At 26.1% G+C, this 20,659-nt stretch overlaps 6 protein-coding genes across 6 annotated transcripts; 3 read left to right on the plus strand and 3 right to left on the minus strand.

Moving 5' to 3' along the window:
- Positions 1 to 139: 139 nt before the first annotated feature.
- On the minus strand, positions 140 to 1,840 carry FG386_001098 (uncharacterized protein; the record flags this gene model as incomplete). Its single annotated transcript, XM_067340491.1, has 1 exon — positions 140 to 1,840. The coding sequence occupies one exon, from the start codon at positions 1,838 to 1,840 to the stop codon at positions 140 to 142; it is 1,701 nt and encodes a 566-aa protein (XP_067197001.1).
- Positions 1,841 to 2,131: 291 nt separating this feature from the next.
- Positions 2,132 to 3,859, plus strand: FG386_001099 (uncharacterized protein; the record flags this gene model as incomplete). Its single annotated transcript, XM_067340492.1, has 1 exon — positions 2,132 to 3,859. One exon carries the CDS (start codon positions 2,132 to 2,134, stop codon positions 3,857 to 3,859), a length of 1,728 nt encoding a protein of 575 aa, XP_067197002.1.
- A 791-nt stretch (positions 3,860 to 4,650) lies between these two features.
- Positions 4,651 to 14,637, plus strand: FG386_001100 (very large low complexity protein; the record flags this gene model as incomplete). The annotated part of the gene is made up of 1 exon (XM_067340493.1): positions 4,651 to 14,637. The coding sequence occupies one exon, from the start codon at positions 4,651 to 4,653 to the stop codon at positions 14,635 to 14,637; it is 9,987 nt and encodes a 3,328-aa protein (XP_067197003.1).
- Positions 14,638 to 14,760: 123 nt separating this feature from the next.
- FG386_001101 (uncharacterized protein) lies at positions 14,761 to 15,915 on the minus strand (the record flags this gene model as incomplete). Its single annotated transcript, XM_067340494.1, has 1 exon — positions 14,761 to 15,915. The coding sequence occupies one exon, from the start codon at positions 15,913 to 15,915 to the stop codon at positions 14,761 to 14,763; it is 1,155 nt and encodes a 384-aa protein (XP_067197004.1).
- A 488-nt stretch (positions 15,916 to 16,403) lies between these two features.
- Positions 16,404 to 19,310, minus strand: FG386_001102 (VPS16 vacuolar sorting protein; the record flags this gene model as incomplete). Its single annotated transcript, XM_067340495.1, has 1 exon — positions 16,404 to 19,310. The coding sequence occupies one exon, from the start codon at positions 19,308 to 19,310 to the stop codon at positions 16,404 to 16,406; it is 2,907 nt and encodes a 968-aa protein (XP_067197005.1).
- A 275-nt stretch (positions 19,311 to 19,585) lies between these two features.
- Positions 19,586 to 20,635, plus strand: FG386_001103 (uncharacterized protein; the record flags this gene model as incomplete). Its single annotated transcript, XM_067340496.1, has 1 exon — positions 19,586 to 20,635. One exon carries the CDS (start codon positions 19,586 to 19,588, stop codon positions 20,633 to 20,635), a length of 1,050 nt encoding a protein of 349 aa, XP_067197006.1.
- Positions 20,636 to 20,659: the final 24 nt, after the last annotated feature.

A 20,659-nucleotide genomic window follows, 5' to 3' on the forward strand; every position in this document is an offset into this window, starting at 1 on the left:
TTATTTTATTACTGAAAATTTAATAAACTAAAAATCTTTATTCAAATTATATTGTTTTTAATTATTCATTATATATAATCTAGAATAACTTTTTTTGCTAAGTCATTATTTTAAATTATATTTTTTTTTTATCTATTTCTTAAAATTCATTGATTTTTTCCTCTAAAGAATTTAAATATTTTACAATATAATCAGAATCATTTAAAAAAGGAATTAATCCAGCAAAGTAAACCTTCGATTTTTTCGTTTTAATATCATTTATCATTATTTCATAATTTACGAGCTTTAAACATATAGTTCCCTGTACAAAACGAACATAAGCTAATAATAAACCAGTAATATGTTCATTTTCATTGTCTTGTTCATTATTTATCTCACTATCTTCATTTAAATATAATATTTTTTTGGCAAGTTCCAAATTTAAAAATACTTGTTCATTTATCAGTTCATTCCAAGGGCTAGAAAAGAATTTTGGATAATGAATTCCAAGTTCAAGAATTATCTCATTTTCTGAAGATAATTTTGAGTTTAATACTGCCCCTTCAACCCATATAATTTCTTCTTTTTCATCTGAATCTTCCTTATAATAAAAAGTTGGTTCATTTTCTATATTATTTTCAATTGAACTTTTATTTTCATCTTTTAAATATATATTATATTCTACTTGATCCCTCAGTATTCTTTCTTCAAATGTCTCAAATTCATCAATATAGTCATATTCATTATAAATACTTTGAAAATCTTCAAATAATTCAGAATTTGGTGTTCTTTCATAATTGTCATTAAATTTGTCTTCTAATTCATTTAACCTCATTTCTTCTATCTCAAAACCTAATTTACTCATATCCTCACTTATTAGATTTTTTTCATTTAAATTAATAGTATCATTTTCACAACCCTCCATTAATATAACTGAAGAAGATTGAGAATGTGAATCAGAATTATTTCTTGTGGTATCTGTTACATCAATTTTCAAATTATGCTTTGAGTATTCTAAAGCTTTATCAAAATCTAAATTATGAGTGGTTAATTCTGTTTCATAATAAGAATTTGGTGATTTATTTTTAACTTTATTAATTAAATGTTGGCCTGATTGAATAAAATTGAAGTTAGTATAAGATCTAATATCAATATTATCATTTACTATTCCTTTTGTATTTTTTTTCTTAGATTTTGTTATTTTAGTATCAATGAATGTTTTTTTCTTAAAATCAACATTATTTTCAGAATAATCTACATGATTATTTTCATTTGTATTATTAGTTTCTAACTTAATAAAAGTCAACATACCAGGTAATAACAATACAACTCCACGTCTAATAATAGGCTCTCCAGATAAAAGAGCTAAAACTTGAATACTATTCAAATCATTATAATCTTTATTCATTAAATTATCCTTAAAATTACACCAGTAATTAACAAACTCATCTAACTCGGGCATTTTACAAAATTCCATAGCTATGAATATAGTCTTACCATCAGTAAATATAAGTTTCAGAATTCTTTTTGACCCGGGAGCATTTATTTTAACATCTCTAATATTTTTAATTTTTGAATTAAAATAAAATCTATCTTTTTCTCTTGATATTGTTATATCTTCTGCCTCTAGTAATTGTAGTAAATGAACTCCTTTTAAAGGTTCAACATTTAATTTATGGATATCCAATGGTATACTTCCTTTATTTATAATTAAACTTAAATCATTTGAGAATAAAATTTTCAAAAATTCTAAAGAATAATTATTTTCATCTCCTTTTAACGGTTCAATTATTTTTTTAACGTGATCTTTTAATTCTATTTTCAGCTCTTTCAATATTTCTTTAATCCCGTTTTCTACCATTAGTTAAGTATTAACTGTTTCAACGCTCCTAGTCTTTCTTTCTAATTAATAACACTCAATATTTTCATTTGTTTGATCTAAATAATACAATTAAATGTATATAATATTTCATATTGAATAAAGGTACCGAGGCAGCGGTAATAAAGAAATATAATTATGATTTCAAGCCATAAGTTAATAAATTGAAATGTCCAAATAATATATTTATGGTTACTCTGTAAATATTTGAATTTTGCTTTATGAAATCCTAAACAAATACTTTTTCATTTGAATTGTTTATTAATCAAACATATGTCATTAAACAAATTAATCAACGATAAATTTTCTGTAAAATTAGCAAATTATAATAAATGTGATAAAAACATACTTTTATCTGATGAGTTTAACATTAAAAAAATTATTCTCGATTTTGAAAAAGAATCACAATTAAATCTAACAGATGAGAAAATAGAAGAAATAATATTTATATTAACAAAAGGTGATTATTTTTTAGACACTCCGATAAATAATGTTGTTGAGAGTAAGAAATTATCAAATTTGTTTATATTTCTAAATAATTATTTTAAAATTGAAAATTGTAATAATTGTATTAATCATGGTATTTTGGCATTTAAAGCTGCCTCTGAGGTATTAATTACTGTTCCAAATAGTCTTTATTTATTTTATATTCCCTTAACAGATAAAAAAGAGTCATGTCCATTAACTAATTTATGTTTCACTTTTGAGAAACTTTTTTACGGTGAAAATCAAAATGACATTGGATTAAAAAATGAAATATTGATTGATATATTAACAAATTATATTGATATAGATAACAATGTTAATTTATCAAATGAAAAGAATAATTACTACTTGAAAAGCACAATTATACTTGAGGCATTGAGTTTTATTGAAATTATATTTATGAATTTAGATAACTTAAGTTATAATTATGATTCAGATCTAAGAATGTCTGAAAATTTTTTATTTTGTTCCAAATTTATTTTAAATACTTTTTTACCTCCAATTCAAGCAATAATATCATCTAAAATTATGGCTAAAAATGGGTATAAAAATTCTGTTAAATTAAACAAACTTAGAATTAAAATATTTAAAATTTTTGAGAGATTTGTTGTTTCCTTTTACAAAACTGAACTATCTGAAGAATTAGTAAAACTTTTAAACACAGAACTAGTTAATGATCAAAGTACAATAATGGAAAGCCTAATGGATATACTTTCTCCGGATTTTCCAAATTGGTGCACAAAAGACTGTAACGTAGAACTAAAACAAGAGTTATATATAAAAAGCTTACAACTTCAATATCACGCATTGTCTTTTTTTAATGTACTTTGTAATTATTTTAAATCAAATGTTGTGAACTTTCTTTTAACAGTTAGAAAAACTCATATTCCAATGGATAAATTACCTGATTTTATTTCAAAAAATAACTTTTGCTTTAGTGATATAACTGACAAATTGGATTTTGATGATACTCAAAGTATTTTTGAATCTTCTCAGGATTCTCATAATTTTCTTCCACAATATTGTAACAGTATTTTTAGTAACTTTTATTACAGAATTGTCTCTAATGCTTTATATAATGGTTTCAAGCTTCAACAAAGTATATTTGACTTCTCAACTATTGAAAAAGATTATATTAATGAAACTATAATAGGGAAAGAAACATATAATTTAAGTAAATTATATAAACTTAAATTGGATATTTTTTTAACAAGTGTTCGAATTATTGCATTTTTTTTTAATTCTATAGTTACTTTTTCTTATAACAAATCTTCAAATAAAGATTATAATCATCCCCTTCTTCGAGCCATGACTCCATTTACCAACTTTTTAATTTGGATTTGCGAATTCGTTTTTGATTACAAAAACAAAATTCCACAATTATTTAATATCCTTGAAGAAATTAATATGATTAAGATCAGAATGCCAATTTTAACAAATACATTAGATTCTAATGATGAAAATTTTGATGAATTTTGTAATAGTCACGAAAATAAATCGCAAAATACAAGTTAACTAGTTAAAATAAAGTTCAACTTATTAATCATTATAAATATTTAATTAAAACAACCAAAAAAAACAAAAAGTAATATAATTGAATTTATTTATAACAAATATAGCAGTTATTAGTCTGAATATACACAAACTAATTCTTAAACTCAAAAAGAAAGTTATTTTGCGTTTTCAACATTCAACAAAATTAGTGAATAATAATATTTGATTATTTCATTTTTTTTTTGCTCTTTGCTTTTTATATTTTTTTTCTCACACAGTATTAGCATATTCTGTTTACAGCAGCCATATAAGTGGGAAAATAATCGGCGCCAATTGCTTTTTTAATTTATCGTTTTCTTTTTTGTCTGAAAGTCTTGAATAAATAGGTGACATTAGAATTACTATAAAAAATTCGATAGAATATTCAAAAGAAATCATGAAATAAATAGATAATTTTTTGATAATATTAACTTTTAATCTTAATTCATATCTTTTAAATCATTTTTTATTATATAATTTAAACAAGGTGATGCCACAAAAAAAAAAAAGGTGCAAAATTAATTATTGTTAATGAATGTTTATATTAAGTAAAAAGGAATATATCTCAATTGAATTAGTTGAAGAAAAAAATTGGTTTATAATTTAATTAAACTTAAATTTACTTGATATTTATAATACGTATTAATATTTATTATATGTATTATAATAACATTGATCAAAAATACGAATAAAAACTGAGTTATATAAATAACACAAAAATTCTTTTAATAATCAAATTTAACTTACACTTATTATTTTGAGTAAACTGTAAAATGAATAAGGACAGATCAAGTATTTTGCTGGAAAGCTGCAGCAGATCTTTGTTATCTTACCAGCTGTACATAAGGGATAGTTTCAATAACAATAATAGCAATAACTTGGTTGAATTTGAAGAAGTTATTAATATTAAAATTCCCAAATTAATTAAATCTAGACTTAATGAATATAATTCACACAACTATATTTCAGCTATAGGAACGACAAAAAAAGACATTTTAGAGAATGACAATATTGTAAAATCTCTAGAAGCATGTTTTAAAATAAATACGGAAACTGCAGTAAGAATACTAGATGGATACAATCATTCATGTGATTGTGGATTAATGGTTAAATTCACAAATGTATATAATATTAATATGGATGGCAATAATAATTATTACAGAGATGAGTCAAAATACAACTGTTATCTGCTAGATGAAGAATTTTTAAGTAAAATATATGATTTTATTTTAAGAGATCAATTAGCTTTCCTTGACTCAATTAAATTTATGTATGAACATGCAACTTTTGAAACCGATAATCTCAGCTTTGGTAATTATATGAAAAATATTTGTTTTGGTGAATTATGGGAAGACAATGAATTTAATATATTAGATGAGCTATGGAAATGGTATTCTAGATTGGTTGATTCAGAATTTATTGAATTTTATGATCCCATAATTGAGAGAATATTTGGAAATCCTTTGGTTCAATGCTATTATAGAATGCTTCTAGAATCTAATATTCTACACACAATTCTTGTTATTCTTCAGTCTTTAAATTTATATTTAGTTAATCCAAATAACAACAAAAATAAAAGTGTTTTAATTTTATCCGACTCTAATAAAGAAAGAAACTATTCACTTTCTAGAACTACTCCAATGAATAGATGTAAAATTATTTTATCAAAGTTACAATCCAATTGTTTTCTAGGAAGTTTGTATACTTTGTATTCAGATAAAAATGGAATTAAAATTAACACTTTATCCTATTGTGATAATGCTTTGGCTCATTCATCAGCAATAATGGATCAACTAAGGCAAACCTCAACTAATGGTATTCTTTTGGCTTGCTCTCTAGTTCTTTCACTATCTCCAAAATCTTTAACTACTGAAAATGAGGATCTTAGTTTCCTAATTAGTATTGTAATCACATTTTTGGAATCACTTTCATCAAATGACCCAGGTGAAATAATTCAAGAAATAGCAACAGAAGATGTGTTAAATAATGGTTTTAATACTCCTGTTAAAACTGTTAATATCTTAAAAAATAAAAATCAACAAAGATTTGTTAGAGGTAATCTTATTTTAGTTCACGCAAAGATTGTAAAGCCATTATTGCCAAGTTTTATATTTTCATACGCTTCGATTGTAGCACAGACACCTAATAGAGATACACTATTAATTCCAATAATAGGCAGAAATACTTTTTTTGAATCTTCTGCTTTTGCGGATTCTTTAGAGAATATTATTTTGTCTTTAAATAATCAAAATCCTTTAAAACAATCAGTTCTAGTTAAATTTGATTCACTTAGAGATAATCAAGACGCAGGTAGAAAAGAAAAAACACTTATTGGTGAACCTTTTGGAACATATTATCAACATTACGTACTTTATGGACTCATAAGAAATACAATTTCAACATTTTCCCTTAATGTACTACCTTTTACTGCTAGGATTACAAAATCTCTAAGCAAAATTTTAAGAAAAGAACCAAGACTAGTTTTTCGTGAATGTTGGAGAGGTGACTATTTTCGCCAAATAGGCGTACATATTATTCTTGAAATGTATACATCTTTTTTCCCATATGGAATCGTTGAATTTGTGGATCTTTTGAGTAGTTTATTGCCTGATTTTAATATAGTATCAAAGTCATCAAAAACAGACAGAGAAATGGCGAAACAAGCTCTAAAATTATTCGTTGAATTTTTAAGAAGCCCGATAAAATTCATAAATTTCCCTCCATATTTGAGTTCAATAAGTCTCGCTCCACTTCAAATTAATAAATGGAGTCTAGAAACAATTAAAAAGGGAAAAGAAGTTTTGGAACTTCCACTTCATGTTGAAGTTTCTAATATTGAGATTCCAAATTTTACATCAGGATCTTGTTTTTCACAATCTTCATTACTAGGTACACTAGAGGGATGTATATTAGAATTTTTGGATATACAATTAGATGACGTCACTCCATTATCCATTGGGTTCCCAAGTGCCAGAAAATGTTTAACCCCATTAAGAGTACTTTCAACAGGTGTTTCACAAAGAGTCCCTTTAAAATCACTCTTGTTGGAAAACTCGGAAACGTCTTTTTCTTTACCTCTTTGGTCTACTTCTCCATATGGTTTGACATATGATCTTCCAGGGAGTGAAATGCCTCCTTATTTTCATATTAAAGAACCAAAAGGTCTACATCTTTCTCCCAATAATGAAGAAAAAATGTTATCCTATCTTGATATTAATAACATATATCAACCTTCAGATTTACCTACAAATTCAAGCGAGGTTAAACTCGGTGACTTAGATCCATTTACCATTCAATTTTGCAATGATATTGACGTTATATCAGGAACAAGTACAAACAATAATTCCGGAACATCAAGTATAGGTTTATATTCGCAAAATACTACTATTCCCTCTTTACTAAAAATACTCCTCCTTATTTGGGATGCAATTAGTCTTTCTTTTTATCAGAAAAATGGAAATATTACTAATAAAAAGCTAATCGAAGTATTTGTTTCTCTATCTGAGTTAATATACAGACTTGCTTCATTCAACCGTTCATTTATTTTTGCATTAGAACAAGAAATCTCAAATTGGAACGCTTTGGTTCCGAATTTTACTAATTCGAGATCTAATACTTCTTCGTCCACAAGATTTGGGATGTTTACAATAAAAATACTACAAACATTAAGGGGATTTAGCTCAATAATTTCAAATGATAACAGTAACGAGTCTCTTTCTCATATTTTCTATTCTTTACCAAGATTAATTCACATGTTAAATCTTACAATGAAGCCCATCAATCTCATTTCTATAGATGATACCCTTAATTATAATTTTTCAAGACTCTCAGTGAATGACACGGAAAACGATTTATATAGGAAACATTTACAAAATGAAAAAGATTTTTCTCTGTTGAATCCTCCTTGGGCAAAAAAATGTGAAAATACAATCCCTATGTATTGGTTAGTGCCACTTCTCCTTTCAAATCCTATAATATCTAATCCAGAAAATAAAATAATTAGTGATAGCAATATTTCAATTGGAAATGGAGGACCATATACATCCTTATTAAAAGGAATTCAAGGATTTGATTTTGATGAATTCTTTAATCTAGTAACAAAAACTATCGAAATAGTTGAAAAACAAATTAAATCATACCCTATTTCAAATCAAGTTCTTCAATTTATAAGTACACTACTAGAATACTGTCCTGTTTTATTCTGGGGATTTGGATGGGATAGACATGGTAAAATAATATTAAATAGTGAAATGTTTTTTATTCAAAACAAAAAGAAAACATCTTATTCTTCAACTTTAATACTTCAAAAAGATTTACAGCATCTTTTAAATGAATGTCTTGCTTTTCAATCAGGATCCTTAGAAAATAAAAAAGATTCATTTGAACTTTTTAGCAGAGTATCTAATTTTACTATTCATTCAGTTTTGTCCAGGTTACAAAGCTGGCAATTCAATATTGATAGTGAAAGAAATTTACTTTTACTTGCATCAATAAACGCATTTTCACGCCTTCTAGATTCAATGAATTCAATTACACTTATTGGTGACTTTGAGAAAGATGAAGAATACAGTGAAACAGAACAGACAATTGATAGTAGTATAAAAGATTTAAGAGGAATTAGAGATAAATTCAGAGGTTACATAGTTGAAAACAATCATTCTAAATTAACAGAAAATAGAGAAATGACCACACTTAAAGACATTATTCCAAATATTTCATTCATTACCTCTTCAAATTACCAATCTTTGATAGTTACGCTTTTGAAACATTTGGTTGAAACAGGTCTCATCCCTACATTACTTTCCTTTTTATTCTGTGAATATGGAATAAACTCTCGTACCATAAGTAAATTTAGATATAATTCTCACTCTTTAAAAAAGAAAGACAATTTGGTTGATCATGATAAGTCTGAATTAAAAAGTTCTTCGAACTCACCTCCATGGGTTCTTTCTGTTTCAAATTCAATGGTCTTCCTATCAATGATAAAAAATGAATATATTTCGTACAATCTGGCAATTCATATGCAACAATCAAATTCACAAAGCATATTTATAGATCGTTTATTGTTTCAACCATTGGATTGCCATTTTCCATCTCCAGATAACTTAGGAGAATTATTTTGCTTACCTAATGTAATTGTTTCTCAACAAATAGTATCTAAGGTTCTGGAAATTTTATTTACTATACTTAATTCTGTATCTAATACAAATAATAATTCAAATTTACTTAAAACACTTCGGATTTCACTTTTACAATGGATTCTCTCATCTCCATCAATAACTAATGGTGCAGGAATTAGTGACACTAACAACAATAACGAAGACTTTAATATTGTATTTGATGAACCGAAATTTAATTGGTCAGATTCTGATTTAATTGCTCAACATGTACATAACAGAGTTAATAAATTATATCAACAAAAAAAGCCACAAATGAATGTAATAAAATCACTGTTAGTTGTAATACTCAGCTATATACCTTCAACTTTCCCACTTAAAGCATCTTTACTTGCATCAAAATTACTCTCATCATTATGTTATAATCTTTCAACAGAATCCAATTTTCTGCATGTAAACAAGAAATGTAAAACAGATCTTATTTTGGAACAAATACTTAAGCCACCCATATCTATTAATTCAATCCAACAAGATTTTTTGCTCTATTTAACAAATACTAGACTTTTTCCAATATTAAATAAAATTCTTTTTCAAGAACTTGATTTTATTCTACTAGCTCCTATATTCCAGTTTTTACAGATTTTTGATCCTAAAGACCATAAAATAACTATAAAAGAAAAAAACTCACTTTCAATGGTTCATTCAATAATTGAGCTTCTTATTTTGATTGCAACATCTCATCCTTTAATAATATCATGCTCAACTGGTAGTTTTATTTCTGAAAATTCTGCTTCAATGATTAATACATGTAAAAAATACATTACAATTAACTCTTCAGTATCATTAAATAGAAATGAATCGAAATATTCATCAAATAATAGGGTTAGACTTATATGTTTAGCTATTTCAGGAATGCTTGAAAATACTGATATATTGATTGAGAATTATCTAATTGAAAATAATATTGACACTGAAATTGACAACAATTTGTCAAGTAGTCAAAAATTATGTTCAACAATTACTTTACTTCCTAATATATTCAATTTACTAACTCAATTACTTGAGGATTCTATATCAAGAAGTTTATTAATTATAGAAATGACAAATATACAGACAAAAAGATTATCATCAAATGATTTTTTATCAAATTCATTATTAATAACAATTATAAAAGTTACAAAAAAATCTGTTAACCTTCTAAACAGAATTATCAGATCAAAATTAAGCAATTCTGATATCGACAAAAATCAATATATTATTTTGAATATTATTACTATACTTTCTTCAGCAATAACATGTGTTTACCATTTTATTTCAAGAATAATTGCAATAACAACATATTCAAGTTCAGGGAATTCAGATGAACTTCCATTAATTTTAAAAAATCAAGAACTATTTGAATTTATACAGTTTTTACTTTCAGACGACTTAATACATGAAATATTACACTCAAAACGTACATACAACTATCTTTTAAATAAATTTATGGAATCTACGGATCATTTTTCAACATTAGATAAAAAATTATCTTTCCCTATAAAATATTGTATATTTGATAGTAATGAATCTAACATAAATAATATAAAAGAAATTAAATCAAGCATAAATAAAAATACAGATAGAACAAATATAAATGAATACTATAAAAGCCCAAAAAATTCATTAGAACAGTTTGTAATTAAATATTACTATGAAAGATATCTTAAATTCTCTCAATTAATAATATCAAATGAAACTATTCACGATTTAACAGAGTTTAATATTTACAAAACTCAAAAATTTAAAGAAAGTATATTAAATAACAATGAAGAGTCTCATAAATCACCAAAATTTAATAATCAAACGGTAGAATCGATTCACATAAATAATAATAATACATCACAACTTGCCTCTTTAGAAATGGTATGGGAATCAGGACAGCTTCTTGCTCCAAAACAGTATTTATCCCCTAAGACAATAATATATGAAAAAAAAGAGACTAAATTTGAAAGTGACTCATCAAATAACATAGAGGTAGAAGTATTGGGTTGTGAGTCGGAGAAATTATTTAATAAACAGTCATTATTAAATTCAGGAAACAATTTTTCAGAATCTAATTCAACTAAATACAAAACAAATATTTTAAATTATCGTTCAAATAATTCACCAAGTATACTGGTATTAAGGAATTCTTCATTTGTTTATAAGACAAGACAATGGGGTTCTAATTATGAAATTGATTTATATTCACTATTGATATTACTTTCATGTTATACAGCAGCCTTTATTTCAGTTCCTCACGATGAAATGAACCTTGAAGAGTTTATTGATTTTTCACTAAATACATTCAAAGATACAATAAATGATAATATTAGGAGGAGTTTTATAGAATCATTTATGTATCTTCTTACCAGCTATAATCAACTCTTATTTTATCTAAAATCTATTCTTCCAGTAATAATAGTTAATTCAAGAAGAAATATTCCAGAATCAAGAATTTTACAAATTTCAACTCTTTTTGATAATATAAAGCTTGGATTTATTTCACGTTGTATAAATTTAACACAGGAAGATCAATCGTACGATTATAAAAAAATTAACAATTGTTATCCTAATTTGTTGATGACTATTATATTCTCAACCTGTACTGATTTAATGACGTTTGACCTCCTCTCTAATGTTAAATTAATTTTAGGAAGAGTTGAAATGATCGAAACATCAAAGATTACCAAAAGTCAAATTAAATATCAAAGAGATATTAATGAGATTCAAAATGATGAAATTACTTTGGATATTTCTCTTGTTGCTCCAAACAGTTCAACAGTTTGCCTTTTTCCTTCATGGCAAAATCAAGTATTAAATTCTGGAATTGAGTTCAACAATTCAAATTCAGAATTAAAAAGTGAAAACACAAATATTGATGATAAAATCGGAATTAAAAGCAGTGAACTGGGATGTATTATTGGTAATCTTGCTTACTTTACTTCTTTATCTAAATATTCTAATAAAATTCAAAGAGACAATTTGAAAAAGCTTTCAATATTGATTTTGGAACAATTATGTAAATTTATAATTAATGCATTAAAAAGAATATTATCTAATGAATCATCTGAATATTCCCTAAATCAAAGCATTTCAAATAAATCTAGCTTTGGAAACAAAATTCCCGTTTCATTTTGTAATATGTGGACATTAAAATCAATTTTGTCAAATTTAAAATTAAAACACAGCTCTTTATACACTATAAATAAAGACTTATGTAATGAATTTGAAATATACCTTTCTTGTGATATCATGACTTCGATTCAATTGGTTATCTTGATTATCAAGCAACTACCTGATCTTTCAGACACAGAAGACCAAAAATCAACATTATTTGCCGAATCAACTATTGTTTTACTTCTGGAACTTGTTTCATCTTGTTCACAATTTTACAATAAACATGGAAAAACTATTCAAAGAATTGCAAATAACAAAGAAAATTCCGAGACAGAAAAATTATTTCCTCCATTTTTTGCAAGTTCACTTATTTCTGTAGTAATTTCCAGTTTAAATATTCCAACATATATTATTGAAGCATTTTACACAGAAAATAGAAAAATTATTCTTAAAGATTCATCTTCAGACTTTACAATGAATCCTAGCTTTTTTAATATTCCATTAATCACTAAAATGAACGCGATTATTGGAGCAAATCCCCTTATTGAAACTTTTAATAATGACATTACTCTTAAAATCCTTCCTTTACTTGATTCATTAATACAAATAGATCATTCTGAATTAGAAAAAAACAAATATCTCCCTATAATTGCACACCAACGTTCTTTAAAAGAAGAAAATTCGATTAACAATTCATTTGAATTATTAAAACCACCAAGAGTTCCATTCTTAATTTGGGATCAGGTCGCTCATATATCTCTACTCAATTCGGTACTAAATTGTCTCATCTCACTATCATCTACAATGAAGGGGTGTATATCTATTCTTAAAAGTGATATACTTGTTCAAATAATAACTAGAGAATTTATTTCTATTTTTCTAAACACAAATATTGAATTATCTAATAATGACGAACAAAAAAATTCTGATATTGAAACTAATGGGACTTATTTAAATAAAGAGTCACTTGAATCACATAATAATGGTTATATGAGACTTGTAACGTATATTAACATTGGATATGATAATTCTAGGATAATAAGAAGTCCTATTCATGTTATTTGGTGCAATATAATCTTTATAATAACAAAGATATTTAATTCAATAGCTGAATTGAAAAGTTCAAATTTAGGATTAGATAAAAATAACTACTCTGCTTCATTAACTGAAATGACTAAATCTGAAATTAGATACACACATTCTGAGAATGAATACCGCAAAAGTTATAACAAAAACGCTACATTCATTAATTCACTTGGAGAAAAAAACATTAATTCTTTACTAGGTCTTAGTTTAACTACAACTTCAAGAAATTTTACGAGCTCACTAAAAGATACTGAAGATGATGAGAATATTGGTTTATATGAAACGAATAAAATAGAAAATTTTGTAGTGCCTTTAAAAGATAATTTACAAATCAAGGACTCAATTAGTAAACTTATAAAGTTAATAGATAGAAGAATTCAGTTTGTTCTATCTGATTCAAGATATGTTTCACAATTAGCAATGCTAGAAGAATTTAATTTAACTGTTGACTTAGTTAGATCAGCATTATCACTTAACATTAATGATTTTAATTCTCATTTAATTGAAACATTAAGAAAAGCATTAAAAACAGTAAGAAACATATCAGTTATTTCTTTAGGTCGTGGAATAACAGAGTCATTTGATTTATTTAAACCTGTTTCTCTATTGGAAAAAATTTCTGCAGGACAGAAAATAGAAACAATAAATATATATTATCTAGATAACCATCTTCCTGCACAAGTACCGTCTATATTCCATCAAAGATGTTGCACCCTTATATTAAATTCAATCAGAAGCATTGTTAGTACGTTCGTATTAGATTCAAATCCTACAATTGAATTCAAAGGAAGAGAATTGCTTATTCAACTTCTTCATGACATTATGGACTTAGGGAGGCCTATTTTACAACTATTGGAAGATGTTCCTAACCACTGCTATTCAGTATTTACTATAATTAATGCTGGGAAAGGTAAACCACTTATACCACTTTCTCTTAATCTCCAGGGAATTCGACCATGTTCACCAACAGGTATTGATTTTTTAGGTGACGTTAAATTGGCATCATTAAATAAAAATATTTTTGAATTTAAAGGTGTTGCAAAGATATCTCCAATTTCTGAATCATGTTATCTTCCAGAGATGATCACTCTAAAGTCATTTATCCAGCTTTTAAGTTCTCTTATTGACATATTCGCAATTTGTGGTGTTAAATGCCTTTATACACTTGAAAGTCTTGAATCTACAGATCAACATAACGATACTGTTAGAAGATTTCTCGAGTTTCTTCACCTTGCCCAAGGGCTTAATTCTCAAACTTTACTAGAATCATCTAGGAAGCTAGTTGAAATGGTATACCAAAATCTCAAGTCAAAACTTGGAGATCAAATTAACGTGGAAGTTGCTAGTTTAGTAGGAATTAAGAAGGATCCTATTCATGCTCTACTTTTAGATAGACTTTCAAATATTAATAACTCATAAATAATTAAATCTGGGCATCTTATTAATTATTCTAGAAGAGAATTATTTGCTACTTATATTCACAATTTTGCATAATATTAATTCTATCTTTATCGCTTCAACTAATATATCACAAACTATAATTTATTTAGAATAATTTGAAAAAAAGACCCTATTTCCTAGTTTATCGAATGTAATATTGTTATTTGTATTTTTCATGTTATTTAAAAAATTTGATTTCTGAATAAGTCTTGAATCCTTCTTTGGATTCCATCTTGCCAATAACTCACTCATTTGAATAGCAACAACTGCTGATGCAGAAGTTGGCGAATTATTTGATTCTTCTTCATCTCCTATTGTCAAAGAATTATTTGTAATACGCCTAGAACTCTCAGAATTATCCCAAACCTTGTTATTGTTATTGCCATAAATTTCAGAATTTTGATTATTCCTTTTTTTCAACAAATTTTTAAATGTTGTTCCTTTACTAACTCTACTTGTACTTTCGTCACCTGTTGTACTTTCATCTATGGTATCTGTAAATGGCTGCACAAAAGGTAATGAAGATGATGAACGAGGTCTGGATACTATTTTGCAGTTATCCGAGCTTCCATCAGAAATTAGTGAGTGCCTTCTTAAAGAATAATTCCTACTTTTATTTAATGTCAAACCTAAATTCCTCGCTATTTGATTTTTTGAATTAGAATCTGAAACATTTAATTCCAAATCTTTATTTGGTATGACTTTCCCAGAATTAATACTCTCGAACTTATTTACCTTCGAATTATGACTATTTACCGTAGAATTTATATTGTTTTTGTTATCAGATTCCTCTTGTAAACTTATGTCCGATAATTCTTGCTCATATGTATTATCATCTCCATTTTTCTGTTTCAAACCAAATTTTTTTGCATACCTTGGAAATACGATAATAACTAGAATAAATAAACCAACAAACAAAACCATAATAAATAACAATAGTGTTATAACTTGAGTCCCATTATATATAATATCAGAAGTTCTTAAACTATTTGAACCAATATTATATTCCTCTGACATTCCTTTAACATAATCTTTCTTATATGTTGCTATATCTCTTGATTTATTTACTATTCCAGTCTTTGTAACAAAGTTATTATCTACTATTTCTCCCTTAACTCTCATTTGATTATTTACTTTTAAGTTATTAGATGAATAAGAACCATTTACTCCTGATAATCCTATTTGATCATCTGATCTTATATATAACAAACTATTGCATCCAATTGTAAACAATAGTAATGAAAATAAATGTTTCATTATCACCCTCACCTACATTTCATAATTCTAAATTATAATCGACGATTTTCATAGCCTAATAAACGCTTTTTCAACAAGTTTCTTTATTAAATAATATTAACATTATCATTCTCGCATTATTGTTGAACATATTAAAATTTTATTTTTTTTTCAAACATAAAATTTTCTCGAATAAAAAAAAATAAATCATTGATCAAATTAAAAATTTATATTTAATCATCTGGTAAATGTAAAATTTTTTTTATTAGAATTATGTACAAATTCACAGAAATTACATGTATTTACAAAATACTCATGCAAAAGGTACAAGTATAAAGGCAACAAAATAAAAAATTCTATTATAAATATTTAATCATTCACTTAAAAATGTAAATTATTTTAAAATATAGACAAATAATATAACTTGTTCAATAATTTTTGAAAATAATATAATGGTGATTTCATAATTTTTTTTTCTATTAAAATATTAAATAATAAGATGACGTAATCTATTCATTTCTAATTATTTTCCCAATAGCCCCAGAAAAAGTATTCATTATTTTAGATTGTACAGAAGAATCATTACTTCTTATCTGACCTGTTTCTCGATACATTCCTGCCCTGTTGTACCAATAAGCTTGTTTTTCAGAATTTTTAAGTTTAGGAATAAGTTTGGCAGCAATATGTCTTGCATCATAATATAAACAAATATCAATTATCTTCTCTAAACTTATTGGTAGGCAATTTAAATTCATGTTTTGAATTTCAGAAGAAAGTTCCTGAAATTTTTTTCCTGCTGCTAAACCTTTAATTTTATATGTCAAATACAAAGATTCAGAAACATTAATTGCATTTTTAATATTATTCAATTCATCCAACAATCCAAGAAATGCAAGGAATTTTATAGTGTTTGCTAGAGAAATACCGATAAATGTTGAATAGTTAGGTATTTGTGAAACATGCCAAGAATTTTTTTTAGATTTTACCTCTAAATTCATTTGATATTGTAAAAGCTCTATTTCTGAAATAACTGTTTCCCTTTCAAAAGAACCTGAATTTGAATTTAGAGAATGAATAAATGAAATTGATTGCTTTCTCATATCAGTTGTTTGTGGAATTGTTTTTTTCAATAACTGAATATACTTGTTGAAAGATTTGTTAGATATTAATTTATTAATTTCAATGTTATTGTTAGAGTTTATAGATGAAGAAAAATAGGCAGCAGCATGAGCAAGATGCTCAAGTTTAATTAGAATGGACTCTTCTGCAGAGGCTAACATTATTTTAACCCAGCCTGCATCAAAATAATTTTTAATTTCCTCAAATAACTTCATTAGTAGCTCTGTCTCACCAAGATGAGTGCAATAATAAATAACAAATGGAATAATATCTGGAATTTTAACAAGTGTTTCAATTATTTCCAAATTCCAATAGTGTTTTTGGGAAGTTATATCTAAGTTTGAATCATCAAATCCAATATTTTTTATTTCTGTTGAATTATATAACAAATGAACAACACAAACATAAACAAGATCAATATTTCTAGATTTAATTGATTGTTCAACAGCTAACTTAAATGACGGAAGCTTCAAAAGCATATATATTCTTCTTTGAAGATTTGGTTCATGTTCAAGTAATAATATTGCCAAATGAGGACGGCCTGATTTTGCTGCCTCATTTGCAATAACAGAAAAATAATTGTTATTTATATCCAAGCCTCTTCTACCAGATATTTTAGATACTATAATATTAGATAATTCTTCATCTGTATAATCAATAGAGTGTCTTATTTTATCACATGCCCAATTTGATAGTACATGATAAGCACTTATATTACAGTATTCACATATTTTAATTGAAAGCAAATAACATTTATGATTTGCAAGTCTAGAAGAAAGAACTCTGATTCCAAAAGCTCTCAGCTGCACTACATTTGTGTTAAATTCTGCTAGAGATTGGTTAATAGCCTTAATTATCCTTAAATCTCTACATGCCATTATATACTTTTTTTCCCAATTTTTTATATCTTTCGTAGTATTTGAAGAATATTTAATGAAAAATTGCTTTCCGAATGAAGCAACTCTCAACAGTTTTATATAAGTATCTTCATCGTAATAAAGATTTATTGCTGCGTCTATACATGTTAAACTTGCCTCCAGAAAATGAGACGAAATTGCTCTTAATGAGTGATAAGCCGTAATATCTCCAGAAATATGTTTATCATATGAAAAATAAAGCATTGCAGAAGGATCACAACTTCCAATACCAAAGATATTTTCCAGAGACTTTGGTACCTTCGATATATATTCAGAATGGGACGAAGTTTGAATTTTAAGACCATCAACCTCTGTAATTAATATAAAAGAATGTCTACCATAATTATATGTTAACCATTGATTCCAAAATCCACCTATATACAATACATTGTTTTGTTTTTTTGTGATATTTGAATCAGATATCGTTTCTGCTGAAGTTAAATTTGTCTCATTTGAGTTAACTAAAGTATTCAAGGCAATTGAATCATTACCACACCAAACTAATTGTCTTATTTTCACAAAAGGTATATCCAATTTACATGAAAAAAATGGCTCCTCAAATATTGAAGTGGTTTTTCTCATTGTAAGTATAAACGACTCTGTTAGCGTCGCCAGTATTTCACTATTTGGAGAAATACTAAAACCTATAAATCTTTCCTTTAAAGTTAAACTTTTATTTTCAGTAAAATATGCTGGTTCTACTGCTTTAGGAGAAATTATTCCATCTTTTTTTACTATTGTTGAAATATTTGGATCCCAAATATTTAATACAGCAACAGAATAATCCTCTAATGGAAGAAAAATGTTAGTTGGAAACTTAAAGAAAAATTTATCACAGCTTCTTACTGGTATTGTCAACGAAATATCAAATGGATTGCACCTTAGTGGTATTTTTGTTAAGCAATAAGATTTAGAGTAATCCAATGAAGAAATAAAGTGTACATCATAAGAAGAAGAAACAAAGCAAATACCATAAGAAAGAATCTTAGATAAAATAATACAACCATTTGAATTAATACTTTTTTTTAAAGAATATACTTGAAGCAGCTCTAATAATGGAGAAAAAACTTTTATTGTTGCGTCAGAAAATACAGTTATCAATGTACCTTCAGAACTCCAATCCATAGATACAGGTATATGATCCAACCATGTCATTCTTGCTATTTCTCGCCCTCTAAACGTATAAATTATCAAGTTAAATGTCAAAACCAATCCATTACCAGTCCCTGAATTTGTCATTAATATTGCGACAGGACCACCATTATTAGATATAGCTATTATATTTCTCTTTAATTCTTTATCTGTGACCTCCCAACCCATACAAGAATCCTTCCTATGTTCATACCAGCCATCCCCTAACTTCCTCCAGTTGTACTTCATACTTACAATACTTTTTAATAAACAAATGAAATTACAAAAACTTTCTCATAGCTGTCGAAGGTAACATATGCAAGTTGGCTACTAGTGCACATTGGCGCCAGCGGTAATTAAAGGGTGCTTTTGCAAGATTTAGAGTGTAAAGAGTAAAAAAAGGTAATATAAAAAAGTAATAGTAAATAAGCAACTTAAATGAATTAGTCTATTGGCTTCAACTCAATTCAACTAAGTAAATTGTCTGAGATGATATTTTTATTTTATATTTAATACATTCTTAAATGAATTTACCTCGAAATATAGCCGATATTAATTCTTGTAGACTAAAAAGTTATTCTAATGATGATCTTCCTGTTATTACACCATGCTCAAATATTAAATTTAATACTAATTTACAAGAGAACTTATTCTTAAGTCTTTTCTCTTCTGAATTGCCTACAATAAAAGTTTATTCTGAGAATGATGGAACATTTATTACATTTCCTACTGAGGCTAAAACGACGGTAGTTGAAGATTTAAGAAACTATATTTATTCACTAAAAGAATTTAATAAGAATAATCACTATAATTTTGATTCAAAGGCATCAACAATGGATTCTTCTTTTAATTCATCTATCTTCTCCAACCTTACAAATACTCTATCAATAGATTGCTACGATGTTGATATATACGGTGTAATTCCTGGAAATAAAAGGAAAGTATTTAAAAATGACTCAAATATTTTTGAAATATTGGAAAAAAATCCAGAATTAAGATTTTATTATTCTATTCGAAATTGTAATTTAAAGAATATAGACGAAGATGAATTAATTGTCACAGTTTTTCCTAAAGCAAATATAACAGAAATAGGAATTGATTTTACTCTGAATATAACTGCAGATAAATTAAAATTTACTTTAAAAGACCAAAAGTATACAGGTAAAAAAATAATCATTATAAATTTTTCTGATGTTATATCAATTACAAAATACAAAAATGCAGAAAATTGTTTATTTATAAAAAGAAAAAATATTACTAAAGATCCTATATTAATAAGGACAAGAAACAAATATTGTTTTGAACGCTTGCTATCAAAAATCAAAAATATTTCAGAAATAAGAATAGACTCCCATATTATCTCTGAAGCAGATAGAATTATATCAACAATAAATGAAAAATTATATTCGATAAAGGAAATTATAAAGTTTGACAAAAAAAATTATTTAATTAATTCAGAAGAAAACAATTTAATTAATGAATTTTTATTTAGTTCTGATAAATATTTAAATAATACTAATGAAACAAAATTTGATATTGAAGAAGATGATCCTATTTTAAGTGAATTGGCTTAGAATTACAAATAACGAGTATTACAA

Source organism: Cryptosporidium ryanae (genome assembly GCF_009792415.1).
Source record: "Cryptosporidium ryanae isolate 45019 chromosome Unknown contig_20, whole genome shotgun sequence".
NCBI classification, from domain to species: domain Eukaryota; phylum Apicomplexa; class Conoidasida; order Eucoccidiorida; family Cryptosporidiidae; genus Cryptosporidium; species Cryptosporidium ryanae.